The 15,836-nt window shown below is 44.6% G+C and overlaps 2 protein-coding genes across 4 annotated transcripts; both read right to left on the bottom strand.

The window, feature by feature from the left end:
• Positions 1 to 350: 350 nt before the first annotated feature.
• Positions 351 to 3,520, bottom strand: LOC110070030 (uncharacterized). Its single transcript, XM_078387777.1, has one exon. It carries the CDS (start codon positions 3,518 to 3,520, stop codon positions 1,886 to 1,888), a length of 1,635 nt encoding a protein of 544 aa, XP_078243903.1. The 3' UTR covers positions 351 to 1,885.
• On the bottom strand, positions 3,354 to 15,513 carry LOC144583029 (uncharacterized). Of its 3 annotated transcripts, none has more exons than XM_078387911.1 (4): positions 15,377 to 15,513; positions 6,769 to 10,202; positions 5,549 to 5,654; positions 3,354 to 3,529 (listed from the first exon to the last, which is right to left on the bottom strand). In XM_078387911.1, exon 2 carries the CDS (start codon positions 10,195 to 10,197, stop codon positions 9,034 to 9,036), a length of 1,164 nt encoding a protein of 387 aa, XP_078244037.1. In that variant the 5' UTR covers positions 10,198 to 10,202; positions 15,377 to 15,513; the 3' UTR covers positions 3,354 to 3,529; positions 5,549 to 5,654; positions 6,769 to 9,033. The 3 variants fall into 3 exon arrangements, with proteins under 3 accessions (XP_078244037.1, XP_078244035.1, XP_078244036.1); XM_078387909.1 differs by lacking the exon at positions 15,377 to 15,513 and adding an exon at positions 14,246 to 15,080; XM_078387910.1 differs by lacking the exon at positions 15,377 to 15,513 and adding an exon at positions 14,256 to 15,080.
• Between the last annotated feature and the right edge of the window lie 323 nt (positions 15,514 to 15,836).

The raw sequence follows: 15,836 nt of genomic DNA, 5'->3' as shown, positions 1-15,836 counted from the left end.
TGAGTCGCTCTCTTCTGCACCTTTTCCAGCTCCACAATGTCTTTTTTTTGAGGAGCAGTGACCAGAACTGTATGCAAGACTTTAGGTGCAGCCTTATCATTCTTGCCCTTAGGAAGATCTCAGGGCTGTCTGTATTCTGATTACCGCTGACACTCTTGGCACTTTATCACTGGCTCTTAATTTTTTTATCCTACAGAAATCCGTGCCAAGACTACACTGTTCCTTTCAGTGTTCCTATAATATTTATTACCCATGGCAGATAAAAGGAAAAAATGAACTAAAAAGAAAGATTAAAAAAAGAAAAACAGCAAATCCATGAGGCTAAACATCATTAACCCATACATCGGAACTGCAAAATAGCTCATCTTTTAATCCATATGCAGAATTTATCATCTTTGCCTCCTGTCCAAGTGAACAGACCACATAATGTGACAATTTTGGGGGGGGGGGGAAGGTGTTTTAAGGAGTCCGTATATCCAGAACCCTTCAGCTTTCAAACATCTAAAACAATGTCTGAGATTGTGTTGCACAGCTCCACATAGACAATGGGAGTGATTGCTGCTGTTTGAAGATGACTTCAGGGTGAATCTGACACATTTTATGCTCCGTAAACCTAAATTTTAATGCCAAGAGTGTGGGAACAACAAAAGGTGTGCTAGGAAGGAAGGCCGCCTTGAACCCTTCCTGGACACTGTAGTTGTCACAGAAGAAGACTTTACACAACAGAAGGTGGCCTATAATAAGGGCTTGCTGGGGTTCCTTCTGTTATCCTACTGACAGTTCCATTTGTGACCCCATGACTGCAAGGGCCATCATCATATTTTCTGTGGCGCTTTTTTTTGAAGGGGGGAAACATCCTGGCTGCTCCGCGAGGGCTCTGTGTTCTTCCGCACAAACCCATAAAACTCCAGGGGATTGGATCTTCTCTTATGCAGCCCAGAGTGGTGCAGTCTTCACTTTGGTCCACCTGGGAGGCTGAGAAATGTCCAGTCCAATCTCACAGCTTTATTTGGTTCCGGCTGGCGTGAGGTAACCTTGTTGGCCCGCTTTTTTACTCAAGGAGGGGAAAAAAAGGTGAGAAACAGTTACAGATGTTCTTTTGAAGGTGTACACACTAAGATCTGCTAAGAAACCATTTTAAGAAAATATCTTACACTGTATCGGGAACATTTCTGTTGATTATTTTGAGCATGAATACTTGATATTGAAATGGTCTCTATTTATTCAGCCTGTCACTTGAACAGAAGGTCTTTCTGCACTCCAGGTAAGGTTTCTCCCCCTGTGTGAACTCTGAGATGCAAAAGCTTTCTGACTGAAGCTTTTTCTACAATCTTGGCACTTGAAGGGTTTCTCACCTGTATGAACTCTTTTTAAGCATTTTTCCACACTCAGGTCATTTCTGCACGACATGTGTTTTACAGACGACTATTCTATCTGAAGAACTTTCCAGACACTTAAGAGTTCTCTCCTATGAGAACTGTTGGCTGGAAAGCAGATAGTGACTTTTAACTAAAACGTGTTCTGTGCTCCAGACACTTAAAGAGTTTCTTCACCGTGTAAGAACACTTCTCATAAGATCTCCACCAAAAAGGGAAGCTCAATACACACTCCTGATATTGTTAAGATTTCACTCCTTCAATCTTCCATGGAAAACAAGGCCATCTCTTTGTGTGTGTGTGTGTGTGTGTGTGTGTGTGAGAGAGAGAGAGAGAGTGAGTGAGTGTGAGTGTGAGAGAGTGAGTGAGAGAAAGAGAGAGAGAGAGAGAGAGAGAGAAAGAAGATCTTCCCACACTCTTGGCATCAAAATGGTTTTTTACCTGTGAGGATTCTACGTTGCCAAGAAAGGTTTTTCTTCCGATGAAAACTCTTTCCAGAATCAAGACATTTAAACAGCTTCTCCCCTTGAGTGAATCCTTTTATGGTTTATAAGATGTGCTCTCTGTCCAAAGGTTTTCCCACATTCCAGGCACTCAAAAGGCTTCTCGCCTGTGTGGGTCCTGTGATGTCTAACAAGCACTGCACGTTGACTGAAGCTTTTCCCACACTCCGGGCATTTAAATGGCTTCTCTCCTGAGTGAATTCTTTTATGGGTTGTGAGATGTGCTCCCCGTAGAAAAGTTTTCCCACAATCCAGGCATTCAAATGGCTTCTGCCCTAAATGAATTCTTTCATGGGTTATAAGATGTGGCCTCTGCCCGAAGGTTTTCCCACAATCCGGGCATTCAAATGGTTTCTCGCCTGTGTGGGTTCTACGGTGTGTAGCAAGATGTATGTACTGACTGAAGCTTTTCCCACAGTCCAGGCATTCAAAAGGCCTCTCGCCTGTGTGGGACCTGAGGTGTGTAACAAGAACTGCACGTTGACTGAAGCTCTTTCCACACTCCAGGCATTTAAATGGCTTCTCCCCTGAGTGAATTCGTTCATGGGTCGTAAGATGTGCTCTCTGTCCAAAGGTCTTCCCACACTCCAGACATTCAAATGGCTTCTCACCTGTGTGGGTTCTGTGATGTCTAGTAAGGTGTATATGTTGACTGAAGCTTTTTCCACACTCTGGGCATTTAAATGGCTTCTCCCCTGAGTGAAACATTTTATGGGTTGTAAGACTTTCCCTCAGTCCAAAGGTCTTCCCACACTCCAGGCACTCAAAGGGCTTCTCGCCTGTGTGGGTCCTGTGGTGTCTAGCAAAGTGTATATGTTGACTGAAGCTCTTTCCGCACTCCACACATTTAAACGGCTTCTCCCCTGAGTGAATTCGTTCATGGGTTGTAAGACTTTCTCTCAGTCCAAACATTTTCCCACACTCCAGACATTCAAAAGGCTTCTCGCCTGTGTGAGACCTGAGGTGTGTGGCAAGCACTGCACGTTGACCGAAACACTTTCCACATTCCAGACACTGAAAAGGTTTCTCCCCTGAGTGAACTCTTTCATGAGTTATAAGATGTGATTTCTGTCCGAAGGTTTTCCCACATTCCAGGCATTCAAAGGGCTTCTCGCCTGTATGAGTTCTGCGATGTCTAGCAAGGTCTGCATGTTGACCGAAACTCTTTCCACACTCCAGGCATTTAAATGGCTTCTCCCCTGAGTGAATTTTTTCATGGGCTGCGAGATGTGCTCTCTGTCCAAAGGTTTTCCTGCATTCCAGACATTCAAAGGGCTTCTCTCCCATGTGTGTTCTGTGATGTCTAGCAAGGTTTCCAGATTGACTGAAACTTTTTCCACATTCCAGGCAAGTAAACGGTTTCTCTCCTTTGTGAACTTTTCCATGGGAATCAAGTTCCAATTTACGGGCAAAGGTTTTCCCACATTCGGGGCATTCATGGCTTCCCTCGCCCTTGGATGTTTTCTGAGGGACTTGGGTTTCCTCTAGAGGAGAAATTGATTCGTCCATCTTCTTATCTATTTGTTTTCCTCCCAACTTCTTCCTTTTGTCTTGATTCTCACCCACCTCTTTGGCATCTAGACATTCACCCTTTTCCTTTGGTACTTGACGTCTTCCCTGTTCGTTTCTTCTCTCTGACATTTTTAACTGCTAAAAAGAGACAAAACAAATGTGAGTGGGGAAAACAGCTTTTCTATTCAACTATCAAATCCAATGAATTGTCATGGAGGATCCAGGATAATAAACTCCAGCTCTGAAGGCGGCCCCATCTTCACAAACATCAGTTGGGAGGCTGATTCTGTCACCAATTAAGACACTAAGGGAAACCAAACAGGAGATTGATCACACCTCTCAGCCAGTTAGATATGGGATAAGCCACTCTACCTCTTATCCTGATATGACATCTATGATATTCCATGAGGACACGGTGGTGTTCCATGCTGGGGGAAACCCTAGTGAGATCCATGGTTAGAAACAGATGTGGGTGGTTTTCATATTGCTCTAGATCTCTCTCACAGAAAGTTGCATACCTCCTCCACCCATGTTCATGATGCTGATGATTACTTACAAAGTCCAAAACAGCTTGGGTCACCTGGATATTTTGAGGGAGTAGCTCTCCCTCTATTTATTTGCTCCATGATCTCCTATTGGGTGAGGTATTCTTCATGGGCCACGGTCAAGAACAACACACAATGTGAAGATGAGGAAAGAGACTTTTTACCTGGTCAGAATCCCCCACCGATGGTGTTCCTATTGATACACCCCAGGTTCAAATTATATGATATTGGGTGGGCTATGATCATGATCAAACTAAATAAATGGGGAAAAGGCAAATATCTATCTATCTATCTATCTATCTATCTATCTATCTATCTATCTATCTATCTATCTATCTATCTATCTATCTATCTATCTATCTATCTGTCTGTCTGTCTGTCTGTCTGTCTGTCTGTCTGTCTGTCTGTCTTCATTCCTCGCAATTATAAACTGCCTCATTAGAATCACAGAATAATTCAGTTGGAAGGGGCCTTTAATGCCATCCAGTCCAACCCACTGCTCAAGGCAGGAATCCAACTCAAAGCAGATCTGACAGATTCTTATCCAATTTTCTCTTGAATGCCTCCAGCATTGGAGCACTTAGCATCAATGCTATTTTAGGCTGGATTAGTACAGCCTCCAAATCCTGTGAGGTACGAGTTCCTTTCTATTCTGCACTGGTGAGGCCTCAACTTGAGTCCTGTGTCCAATTATGAGCATCACACTCTAAGAAGGATGCTAACAAATTGGAACAAGTTCAGAGGAGGGTGACAAGGATGATCAGAGGGCTGAAAAGCCAAGCCCAGGGAGGAAAGGATGAAAGAACTGGGCATGTTTAGCCTTGAGAACAGAAGACTGAGAGAGACAGGATAACACTTTGCAGATAGTCAAGGAGGAACAGAATCTGTTCTTGATCATCTCAGAGTGCCCAGTGGGCTCAGGTGACAGATTTTTGGCTGAATATCAGGAAAATGTCTTAACTGTTAGAGCAGTACAACAGTGGAACCAATTATCTCAGGAGACGGTGAGTGCTCCAAGGCTGTAGCCATTGTAGACAAAATTGGACAACCATCTGTCAGATCTACTTTGATGTAGATTCCTGCACTGAGCAAGGGGTTGGATTCTGTGGCCCTATAGAACCTTTTCGAACAGCATCATTCTATTATTCTATTTATCCTTTGGTCAGACCCTCCCTGAAATCCTGTGTCGAATTCTGGACACCAGAAGCCAGAACGTGTCCAGAGCAGGGCAACCCGTATGCTCAAGGTCTAGAAACCAAGCCCTGTGAGGAACGATCTTCAGATATTTCGAAGGACTGTCATGTGGAAGTTGACACAAGCTTTTTCCCCCCCGTAGATCCAGTGGGGAGGACCTGACATCATAGATAATCTGAATTAGCATTTTTTGACATTAAATCTGTTCGACAGTAAAATGGACTGCCTTAGAGGATGGTGGATCCTCCTTCATTTTTCTGACAGTTCTGGATTCCTGGATTTGGTAGGAGGTGGAACTTAATGACCCTCAAGCTATTTTTGCTCCTTATTTTCCATCCGTTGTCCAGTTAAAGCTCACTTTGCTTCTGACTGCGCTGTAGTTGTGCTGAACGACTGAGAGAGAAACACACACAGTTACCTATTCTGAGGAGCAGATTCCTGAGGATTCAGAAGAAGGTGACAGAAGATCAATCCAGAACAATCCTGTAGGATCCAGAGAAATTCAGATGGAAAAACACCCAGTCCTGGTGAAAATAAAAGAAAATTTTTTTAAAAAACAACTAATGAAGCCTGAAAGGAAATACAGTTTGAAAAAGAAACAAAAAAAGGAGAAAGCAGAGCTGTAACTAAGAGTTTGGCACCAAGAGAAAAGAGCACAAATTGTGCCCTCAAATCAACGTTTAAATTCATGTTGTAAAAATAATACAAATTGAAACCACCACTGAAAACCTCACCAGAACCCCTCCTCATCCAATGGGGATCAGCAGCACTGTCAGAGAGCGACAAATGCCCACAAACAAACAAACAAATAAAAGGAATTTATGCACAAACACACGAGATATAGGTACACCAGCCCTGCATCTGGATGCTGCCTCCAAATACATACAGGGCCATACATGGTATTTGGGGGGGGGGGGGGAAAGCAAGTTCTTTGTCTCTGTTTCATCTGATATTGTCAGGAGTTCTTTATTTTCTCTCTCTCACAACTCCAGAGGGAACACCAACAAGCAGAGCTTCCCCATCTCAGTCAAACGTGCCTTCCTGAAAGCAAAAAACCAAGAGGTTATATACTTTGATAACATAAGAACCTAAGAAGAGCCCTGCTGGATCAGGCCAAGGGCTCATTTAGTCTGGCTTCCTGGATCTCACAGGGTGCCCCACCAGATCCCTCTGGGAGCAAAGAGACAACTAGACATCTGTCTCCTGATTCCCCCTCCTCTGCATCTGGCCTTTGGAAGTTCCTTCCTTTGAAGTCTGGAGATTATACATGCCAATCATCATGGCTTGTCACCTGTGCTGGACTTTTCTTCCAGAAATCTTTCCAATCCCCCTTTTCAAGGCCTCTAGGCCAGATGCCGTCACCACATCCTGTGGCAAAGAGTTCCACAGACTAACAACACGGAAAGTGTTGATGAGACGGTAGGCACATAATCCAGCAACAGCACTGCGTGAAAGACAACCTCTGTACCAGAAAAAAGTGGAAACTGAGCTCTTTATACAGCATGTTCATCCTCTTTTTTTCTCCACCCTCAAGTCACAAAGGAAGAGAGACAGAGAGAGAGAGAGAGAGAGAGAGAGAGAGAGAGAGAGAGAGAGAGAGAGAGAAAGGTGGAGAGAGAAAACAGAGGGAATCCTTACCAGATCTCATTAAGGAGCAAAAAACGCAAGGAGGAGAAAGTAACGCCTTTGATTTGCCAGGAAGAGAGGAGGAAAAAGGCTTTGCGGAGGACGTGCCCCCCCCTCCAGTCCAACTTCGTTCCCCCTTTCAGAAAAGTAACGCCGTTCCTTTTCGGCCAAGCCGCCCAACGCGTCTCTTATGGCAGGGGTGGGCAAACACGAGGCCCCCCCCCCAGGCTGGAAAGGCTGCTCTTGATTCCCCCTACTACAACTCCCAGAATCCCCAGACAGCAGAACTACAGGTGGTGTTGTCCAAAAACAAAAGGTTTCCAATATCTTTTATACCTACGTACATCCCTCCAAAGCTTTGGGCAGGTTTGTTCTTCCCCAGACTACAACTCCCATCAACTCCCTCAAAGGTCCTGCTGGCTGGGGTTTCTGGGACTTGTAGTATTTCAGGAAAATCGTGCTTTCGGGCTCTGGAGATCCTCCCGCCACAAAGTTTAGAAAAACGTTATATATTTTTTTTTAGACGACGGTTCGCAAAAAGCTTAACGACCCCCCTGGAAGAGTTATGGGAGTTGTAGTCCAGGGGGAAAAGGATGACTTTTAGAAATTCCCATTCAAATTGATGCCTCCTGTGTAGGAAAGGAGGCGGGACTAAAGGGGGAGGAGCTTCATCTCCGGTGAACGAGGCCTCCTCTTCCCCATTTCCTGCCTCTCTAGGACTCGCGCGTTCTTATGCTTTTAACCCTTTCAGAGCTGCGGTCCAAGCGCCTTCCTCTGCTTGGCTCACAGAAAGCCTAAGGAAAAAAGATCAATGCGCTGCACCCAAATTATAATTTTATGATTACATTTCCTCTGGATGCAACTGTTGCCGACAATTTTTTTTTTACTTTTGTTCCTAGATTTTATAGAGGCAATTATAATTCATTATCTGTGTTTTTTTTTTCTTTTCTTAACTTGCTGATAAACAAAACCAAGAACTTGGGTCTCTCTGATCAAACTGTTCCTAGCAGGAGAGGATTAAAACGTCACAACGTGCTATCTCTCCATCCTTCTCTCTCCCTGGGCTTCTTCTTGGGGGGATGCTGTTCCCCACTATCTTGTGGGTGACTTCTCTTGCCCAAATGCTGACTCCTCTGTCTCTACTCCGACTCTCTCCTATTATCCTACACCACTCTCTCTCTCTCTCTCTCTTTTTTTTTTTTTGCTCCCCGCAGTAGGAGAAGGCTTTCTGGGTGGACAAGTCTATCATCTACTACACCTTTTGGCCTCCTCTCTGGGGATCCTCAATACTGTATTTCCCCCTTAGGGGTTCTGGTTTTTCCTTCTCCTCCTTTGCTTCAACTGTGCCAGCTTCTACCTCCCTCTGTCCCTGGCTTGTACTCTCTTTCCTTTTTTATAGCCTCCTCCTGCACATCCTTCCCCTCCTCCTGTGGTTTTAAATTTCCCCCCTTTCCCCTCCCGTCTCTCCCCTCCTCGTCCTCAGAGGGTTTTTTCCTTTCCTCTCCTGTTTTCCCCCCACATCTTCTTTTTCTCCTTCCTCTCTTCTCCAACCGTCAGCCTCTCCTTTCCTTGCTATTTCCCGCCGCCTGGACCTTTTTCTTTCTTCTTTCCAGACAGGAGGGGAGACCACTTGGGTGGGATAGTTAGTTTTTTCTGCCCTTTTTCTCACCCTAGGGCTCTTTGCCATTTCCCCATTCCACAGATGAACCAGGGAGGGCTTCAACACAACCACCCGCCGAAGTGATATGAAATTCCCCGAGAGCCACCAGGAAACCACTGGGATCCATTAGCTTTCTGGGGTGCACCATCTTAGTCCGTCCCCCAGCAAAGGTTCTTGAGTTCTAGTGAGTCCAAAACCCACCATATAATGATCTCTCCATGACACTCAAACTCCAGGGTGTTCCTCCACAGCCAGGTCAGCAACACCTACCCTGGTACAGAAAAGCAGGCCTAAATTGTGTCCTGCAGCAAAAGTGTCAGCAGATACCATTCGGGACAGGTTGTCGTGGGTTATCGACCTGGAAAACCATGAAAACAGCCACTCAAAATCAAAACTGTCTGGATGACACAGACATTTATTATGATTGTGACAATAGGCATTGAGTCTCTTTTTACACTCCAGATATTTATACGGTTTCTCCCCAGCGTGAATCATGGGAAACAAGAGCACCTTGTTTTCTAAAAGCGCTCCAGTTACTCTGGGCATTCAAATGGTGCCTCACCTCTCTGGATGTTATGATGGGAAGAATGGTCTTCCTTCTGAGGAAAACACCCCGGTCATTTAAATGTCTCCTCTTTTCTATGTGTGCTTTGGTGGCCAATAAGGGAGTACTTCAACCTGAATGTTTTCCCGCATTCCTTACATTCAAATGGTTTCTCCCCTGTGTGGATTCTATGGTGGGAATTCAAGCTTGAGCTCTGGCTGAAACTCTTTCCGCACTCTAAACATTTAAACGGCTTCTCCCCTGAGTGGATTCTTCCGTGGGATATAAGATGTGCTCTCTGTCCAAAAGTTTTCCCACATTCCGGGCATTCAAAGGGCTTCTGGCCTGTGTGGGTCCTGCGATGAGTCGTAAGGTGTCCACGTTGACTGAAACTCTTTCCGCACGCCAGGCATGCAAACCGTTTCTCCCCCGACAGCTTCTCCCGTGGGGGCTTCTCCCCTGAGTGAATCTTTTCATGGGCTGCAAGGCTATCTCTCATTCTGAAGGTTTTCCCACATTCCAGGCATTCGAAAGGCTTCTCTTCTGTATGGGTCCTGTGATGTCTAGCAAAACTTCCACATTGATTGAAACTCTTTCCACACTCCAAGCATGTAAATGGCTTCTCTCCTGAGTGAATTCTTTCATGGGTTGTGAGATGTTCCCTCACTCTGAAGGTCCTCCCGCACTCCTGGCATTCAAATGGCTTCTCGCCTGTGTGGGTCCTGTGATGGGTAGCGAGGTTTGCACGTTGACTGAAGCTTTTCCCACACTCCAGGCATTTAAAGGGCTTCTCCCCCGAGTGAATTCCTTCATGGGTTGTAAGATGTGCCCTCTGTCCGAAACTTTTTCCACATTCCAAGCATTCAAATGGCTTCGCACCTGTGTGGATACTGAGGTGTTTAGCAAGGTTTGCAGACCGACGGAAACTCTTTCCACACTCTTGACAGGTAAACGCTTTCTTTCTGTGATGAACTTTCTCATGGCGATCCAGTGCTGATTTACGGGCAAAGGTTTTCCTGCATTTGGGGCATTCATTGCTTTGATCTCCCTTGGAGGCTTTCTGATGGACTTGGACTTCCTCTGGACGAGCAATGGATTTGTCCCTCTTCTTGTCTTCTTGATTTTCTCCCAGCTTCTTCCTTTCACCTTGATTCTCAACGTCATCTTCTGCATCTGAACATTCACCCCTTCCCACCAGAGCTTCATATCCACCCCTTTCGTTTCTTCTCCGTGACATTACTCCTAAAAAAAATCAAAAGAAAAATGAGCCAGAAAACAGATTTTCAAATCAAATAACGAAACCAATGGAGGATGCAGGAGAAACAAATTGAACTCTAGGGGGAACCACCTTCACAAACATCAGTGGGAGGCTGATTCCATCATCAATTAGGATGATGAGGGAAACCAAAGGGGAATTATCAAACTTTTCTCTGCTGAATAGAGATCGGACAGACTATTAATCTCTTTTTCCTCAACATGACATCTATGAGTTTCTGTGAAGAAATAGTGGTCTTCCGTGCTGGCAAAACCCTGGTCAGAAATGGATTGTTTTACAACCTTCATGAAAGGTTTACAGATTGTTCTAGATCTCTCTCACAGAAAGCTGTAAGGCAGCAAGACGTTATGTCTTAATGACTGCCCCTCTGTTAGTCTCTTTCTTTCTTCCTCTGATTGTCTCTTGAGGGGCTATGGGAGGGTTCTTATGGTCAGCCTCTCCGTGGCTGCATCTAACAAAGTGCTCCGCTTTGTCTCTTTTCCACGCTTTTGAGTTCACTTCAGAAAATTCTCCACTGGCCGTAGCCCACGGCAAGCTTAGGGCAAATGAAATTTAGTACTCTTAAAGCTGTCAGAAAAACCTTTGATGGTTTGGAAAAAATTATCTTGATATGATATAATGGAAATACAGATGTTTGATCAGAAGGATCGCAATACCAGAACCAAGGGACTTCCACTCCAATGAAGTTTTGGGAAAGTGAGAACAGACCAAAGAAAATATTTATTGACCCAACATGTTGTTAGTTTGTGGAACCCCTTGCCACAGGACGTGGTGATGGCATCTCGGCTAGAGGCCTTGAAAAGGGGGGTTGGACAGATTCCTGGAGGAAAAGTCCATCGCAGGTGACAAGCCATAATGATGGGCATGTATCATCTCCAGGCTTTTAAAAGGAAGGTGCCTCCAAAGGCCAGATGTAGGGGAGGAGGAGTCAGGAGACAATTACAGTGGACCCTTGACTTACAGACTTTTTGAGTTACAGACTTCTCTGGCCCCAAAATTTAGGTTTGACTTGCAGACTGAGATTTGACTTACAGACCAGAAAAAAACCAAAATGGAACAAAAACGGCCTGTTACGGGATTAATAGGTTTTCAATGAACTGTAGGTCAATGGAGACTTGACTTACAGACTTTTTGACTTGAGAACCGCCTTCCAATACGGATTAAGTTCTCAAGTCAAGACCCCACTGTATATCTCGTGGTCTCGTGTGCTCCCCGAGGCATCTGGTGGGACCCCTGTGAGGTCCAGGAAGCTGGACTAGATGGGCCCTCGGCTTGATCCAGCAGGGCTCTTCTTACCTAAGGAGAATAAAAGACTTAATTTCCACCCCATGTATGCCCATCACACCTCATGATTCATGCAGGGTATACACTTCAGAGTAAGGTATGTACTACCTTCTAAGTAAGCCTAAGAAGTCGTTTGCTCTATGTGGGGCGACCTTTGTAGTTGACGCGGAAACTCCAAGTGGTGCAGAATGCGGCGGCCAGACTCCTTAGTGGAGTGAGAAAATACCACCACATTTCTCCTATTTTGGCCGCACTGCACTGGCTGCCCATTCGGTTCCGTGCTGACTTCAAAGTTTTGATGCTTATGTATAAAGCCCTGAACGGTTTAGGGCCTCGACACTTGGCGGAACGTTTACTCCCACCAAGTTCTACCCGTGTCACTCATGCGAGTCAGGAGGTGAAGCTAAGGAGCCTGACGCCGAGGGAGGCCCAGTAGGAAACAACAAGAAACTGGGCCTTCTCGGCGGTGGCTCCTCGCCTCTGGAACAATTTGCCTCCAGAGATTTGCGCGGCTCCCCCACTGGGTATTTTCAAAAAAACAATTAAAAATGTGGATGTTTAGGCAGGCCTTTCCCCCAGTCAATTCTTGATTCTCTCCCTTCCTTTCTCTATTGTGATTTATTTTTGTTTTGCTCTCCAAGTTGTAGAATTGTTTAATTGTGTAATAATTCATTTTTTATATTTATCCATGTATTTTGTGCTATAAGCCGCCTAGAGTGGTCGCAATGACCAGATAGGCGGGATACAAATAGAATATATAAATAAATAAAATTTGTTAATGTGAACTATTACGATTCTTAATAATTGTCAGACCCATATTGATTCCCAACATATTTCTGGTTTTCTAATTTTATTTTTCCTTACTCAGTGATTAAGGAATCCTTTGAGGAGCAAATTTACAGATTATATCCCAACACAAAGAGAAGGTAAGATTTCCAAAGACAAAACTCAGGATTTAGGGTGGCCATAACAGATCACAGAACTGAACCAAAACACACAGAATGAATTTCAATCTGAAAGAATGCAAAGGTCTATGTTTAGACAGGAAAAGCCAGATGCACAACTATAAGTTGGGTAACACTGGACTTCCCAGCAATATGTATAAAAACTGTCTAGGGTCCACGAAAGTTAAAGATAAGTCAACAATTTCAAGTAACAGCAAAAAAAAAAAAGGCACTTGCAGGTGACAGCCTGCATCGATGGAAGTAATCATGTCCAGATCAAGATAAGTACTTGATCAGAGGTAACCTATCTCTGCTTCAATCAGAATCTGCCTCGAAGCCTGTCTCCGGTTCTGGACACCAGAGATTAAAAAGGATACGGAGAAGCTGGGACATGTCTCGAGATGGGCGACCATCACGGTCAAAGGTCTCGAAACCAAAACCTGTAAGGCAGTGGTCCCCAACCTTGGGCCTCCAGATGTTCTTAGACTACAACTCCCAGAAGCTTTCATCACCAACTCTGCTGGTCAGGATTTCTGGGAGTTGAAGTCCAAGAACATCTGGAGGCCCTAGGTTGGGGACCACAGTGTAAGGAACAATTGAGAGATCTGGGTATGTTTAGTCTGGAGAAGAGAAGAGTAAGGAGTGATAAGGTAGCTATTTTCAAGTATTTCGAAGGGCTTGCGTGTGGAAGTGGAACAAATTGTTTATTGTACAGCCAGAGGGAAGAATCTGAAGTCATAGGTTCAATTTGGGAAAACTTTTTTGACCTTAAATCTGTTTTGACAGTGGAACAGACTGCCTCAGGGGGCGGTGGACTCTCCCTCATTAGAGATGGCCAGACAGAGGTTGGGTATCTACCTCTCAGGGATCCTTGAACTCTGGATGCCAGGGTTCGGCGGGGGGGGGGGTTGGACTCAATGACCCTCAGGATCCCTTTCAGCTCTACTGTTCCAGGATTCTAATCTCACACAACCCACTGCAAAAAAAAAAAAAATCTTACACAGGCATCCCTTGCAAGCTTCTTTCGGACGAAAATGGCATCCAATATGCCAAAAAGTGGAATTACGTGTCAAGCTTTGGTGCTTCCTTTCCAGCTTCTGCTTTCCTCTCCCAAAGGGTTAAATCCATCGACTACTGAGAACTAGTCAGCAAGCATTGCTCAGGAAGGAAAAAAAGAGCCTTTGGTTTCTCTCTCTCTCTTTTTTTTTTATTTTTGAGTGGTTGAGGAGGTATCTTAGTCCAGGCCCCAGATGTGACCCTTCTGCCTTCTTAATATTGTATTTTATATATTAATATTTTTGTTTTATGTTTTTATATAGCTACCTTGTTTCTTTTTGAGGAGAAAATATTTTAAATCAATATTTAAATATATTTAAAATAATTTTAAATATTTAAATATATTTACAGAATTACATAAAAACATTTTGGTACCCTTCCTGTTTGCAACACACATGCACAAGCATGTATGTGGTCCTCATGCGCGACTTGCTCTGGACCTGCTGATGAAGGCTGAACCCCCTTACATTAAGAGGTGAATCCGAGAAGAGGGTTTGTTATATATGAACATATAACACCCTTTTTGTAACGTTTCGGCTTGCAATAGTCATTTAAACACACACACACACACACACACACACAAACAAAAACACAAACACACACGTGTATAGGTATGTACATATGATCCCAGACAACACTGAATTAAAAGGATTAAAAAACGATTTCAAAGCACCATCGGGGGGGGGGGGAAGAGAGGGAGAGAAGATAGGGGTAGAGATCCTTACCAGACCTCACCAGGGACTAGTAACGCCAAGAGGAGAAAGTAACGCTCTGCCAAAGAAAGAGAAGGCTCTGTGGCCTCTCCAGACCAGCTTCGTTACCCTTCAGAGGAAAGTAACGCCGTTCCTTTCAGGCCAAGTAGCACAATTATTTTCAGACTACATCTTCCATCATCCCCAGTTACTGCCCCTCCCGCTGGCTGGGGATGCTGGGAGTTGTAGTTCTGTTTTGTTTTTTAAGGAGACTTTTGGGGCTCTGGATAAGCTCTCGCCCGCAAAATTCTAGCCACCGCCTGGAAGAGGATGGGAGTTGTAGTCCGGGAGGGAAAAACGGGTCTTTCCGAAATCCCCATTTGGGGAGGATCATGTGCAGTGAAAAAAGCCGTCTCTTGCCCATTTCTTTCCTCTCTAGGAACCTCCGCGGTGTTCTGCTGCTCTTAACCCTTTCAGAGCCAAGCGCCAAGATGCAGCCTCTGCTTCGATCTCAGGAGACGAAAGGAAAACGTGACTGCGTTGCACTCAAATTACATATAAACGATTATACTTTCCCTGGGTGCTCTTTCTGCCAGTAATTGTTTAATTTCCCCCCCTTAATTTTTTAAAAATTTTATCACAGTCTAAACAAAACCAGGAAATTTTTCGTGATAGGAGGTCCAAAAGGCTCAAGAAAGAGGAGGCATTGAAATCTGAGGTGGAGGTGATGAGAAAAGCCAGCAGTGCAATCCTGTATGGGTCTACTCCGATATGATTCTTGGAGGTCAATGGGCCTTACTCCCAGGTAACTGCATTTAGGACTGCAGCACAAGCTCTTAAGAGAAATGGTAAAGATCAGCTGCCCAAGTGCTCCACATGAAAGTAGGGTTTTGTAAGTGAAAAATTAAATATTCTCGTGGTTTAAAAACTTCTTGTATCAGAGAGTGAACAGTTTAAAAAGTCTTGAAGTAATGAAAGAGGATCGGGGGGGGGGGAATGCAGGAAGGTGGAATATTTGGATCACATAATCAGAAACATAAAGCACAGATGGTTACGGCTGGTCATTCAAGATAACAATAAATGTGAAAAGCAGGAAAAGAAATAATATATTAGCTAAATAACATGGTTGCCGTCTGATCTGGATGGACCACAAGACTTCTTTACCTGGAGCTCTGGTGTCCAAAGTGGGATGTGGTGGCGCTGCTGGTTAAACTTCAAAGCCTCTGGTCTGCAAGGTCGTAAGATCCAGCAGTTTGAATCCACGCCACAGAGTGAGCTCCCGTCGCTTTGTCCCAGCTCCTGCCAACCTAGCAGTTCGAAAATATGTAGAAATGCGAATAGATAAATAGTTACCATCTCGGTGGGAAGGTAGCGTCAAACACTGGCTCTTTAGGCTTGGAAACGGGGATGAGCACCACCACCTAGAGTCGGATACGACTGGGCAATTTGCCAAGGGGAACCTTGGTATCCAAAGTCAAAATACACTTTCAGCCTCTGGTTAGAAGAGAAATGAGGATTATGAAGATACCAGTGAACCAGAGGCTCATTCTGCAAATTCTGTACAGAGGTGTTAAAAACTATAGATTCTTAGACATGAAAATGACCCCCCCACAACTCTTGTCAA

The sequence above is a fragment of the Pogona vitticeps genome, chromosome 2, assembly GCF_051106095.1.
Source record: "Pogona vitticeps strain Pit_001003342236 chromosome 2, PviZW2.1, whole genome shotgun sequence".
NCBI lineage: Eukaryota > Metazoa > Chordata > Lepidosauria > Squamata > Agamidae > Pogona > Pogona vitticeps.
Note: the sequence above shows the minus strand (reverse complement) of the source record. Positions and strands in the feature narration are given on the sequence as shown.

Excerpts from the sequence above, each read along its gene's own strand:
- LOC144583029 (XM_078387911.1), bottom strand. The coding sequence starts at position 10,197 with ATGTCACGGAGAAGAAACGAAAGGGGTGGATATGAAGCTCTGGTGGGA.
- LOC110070030 (XM_078387777.1), bottom strand. The coding sequence starts at position 3,520 with ATGTCAGAGAGAAGAAACGAACAGGGAAGACGTCAAGTACCAAAGGAA.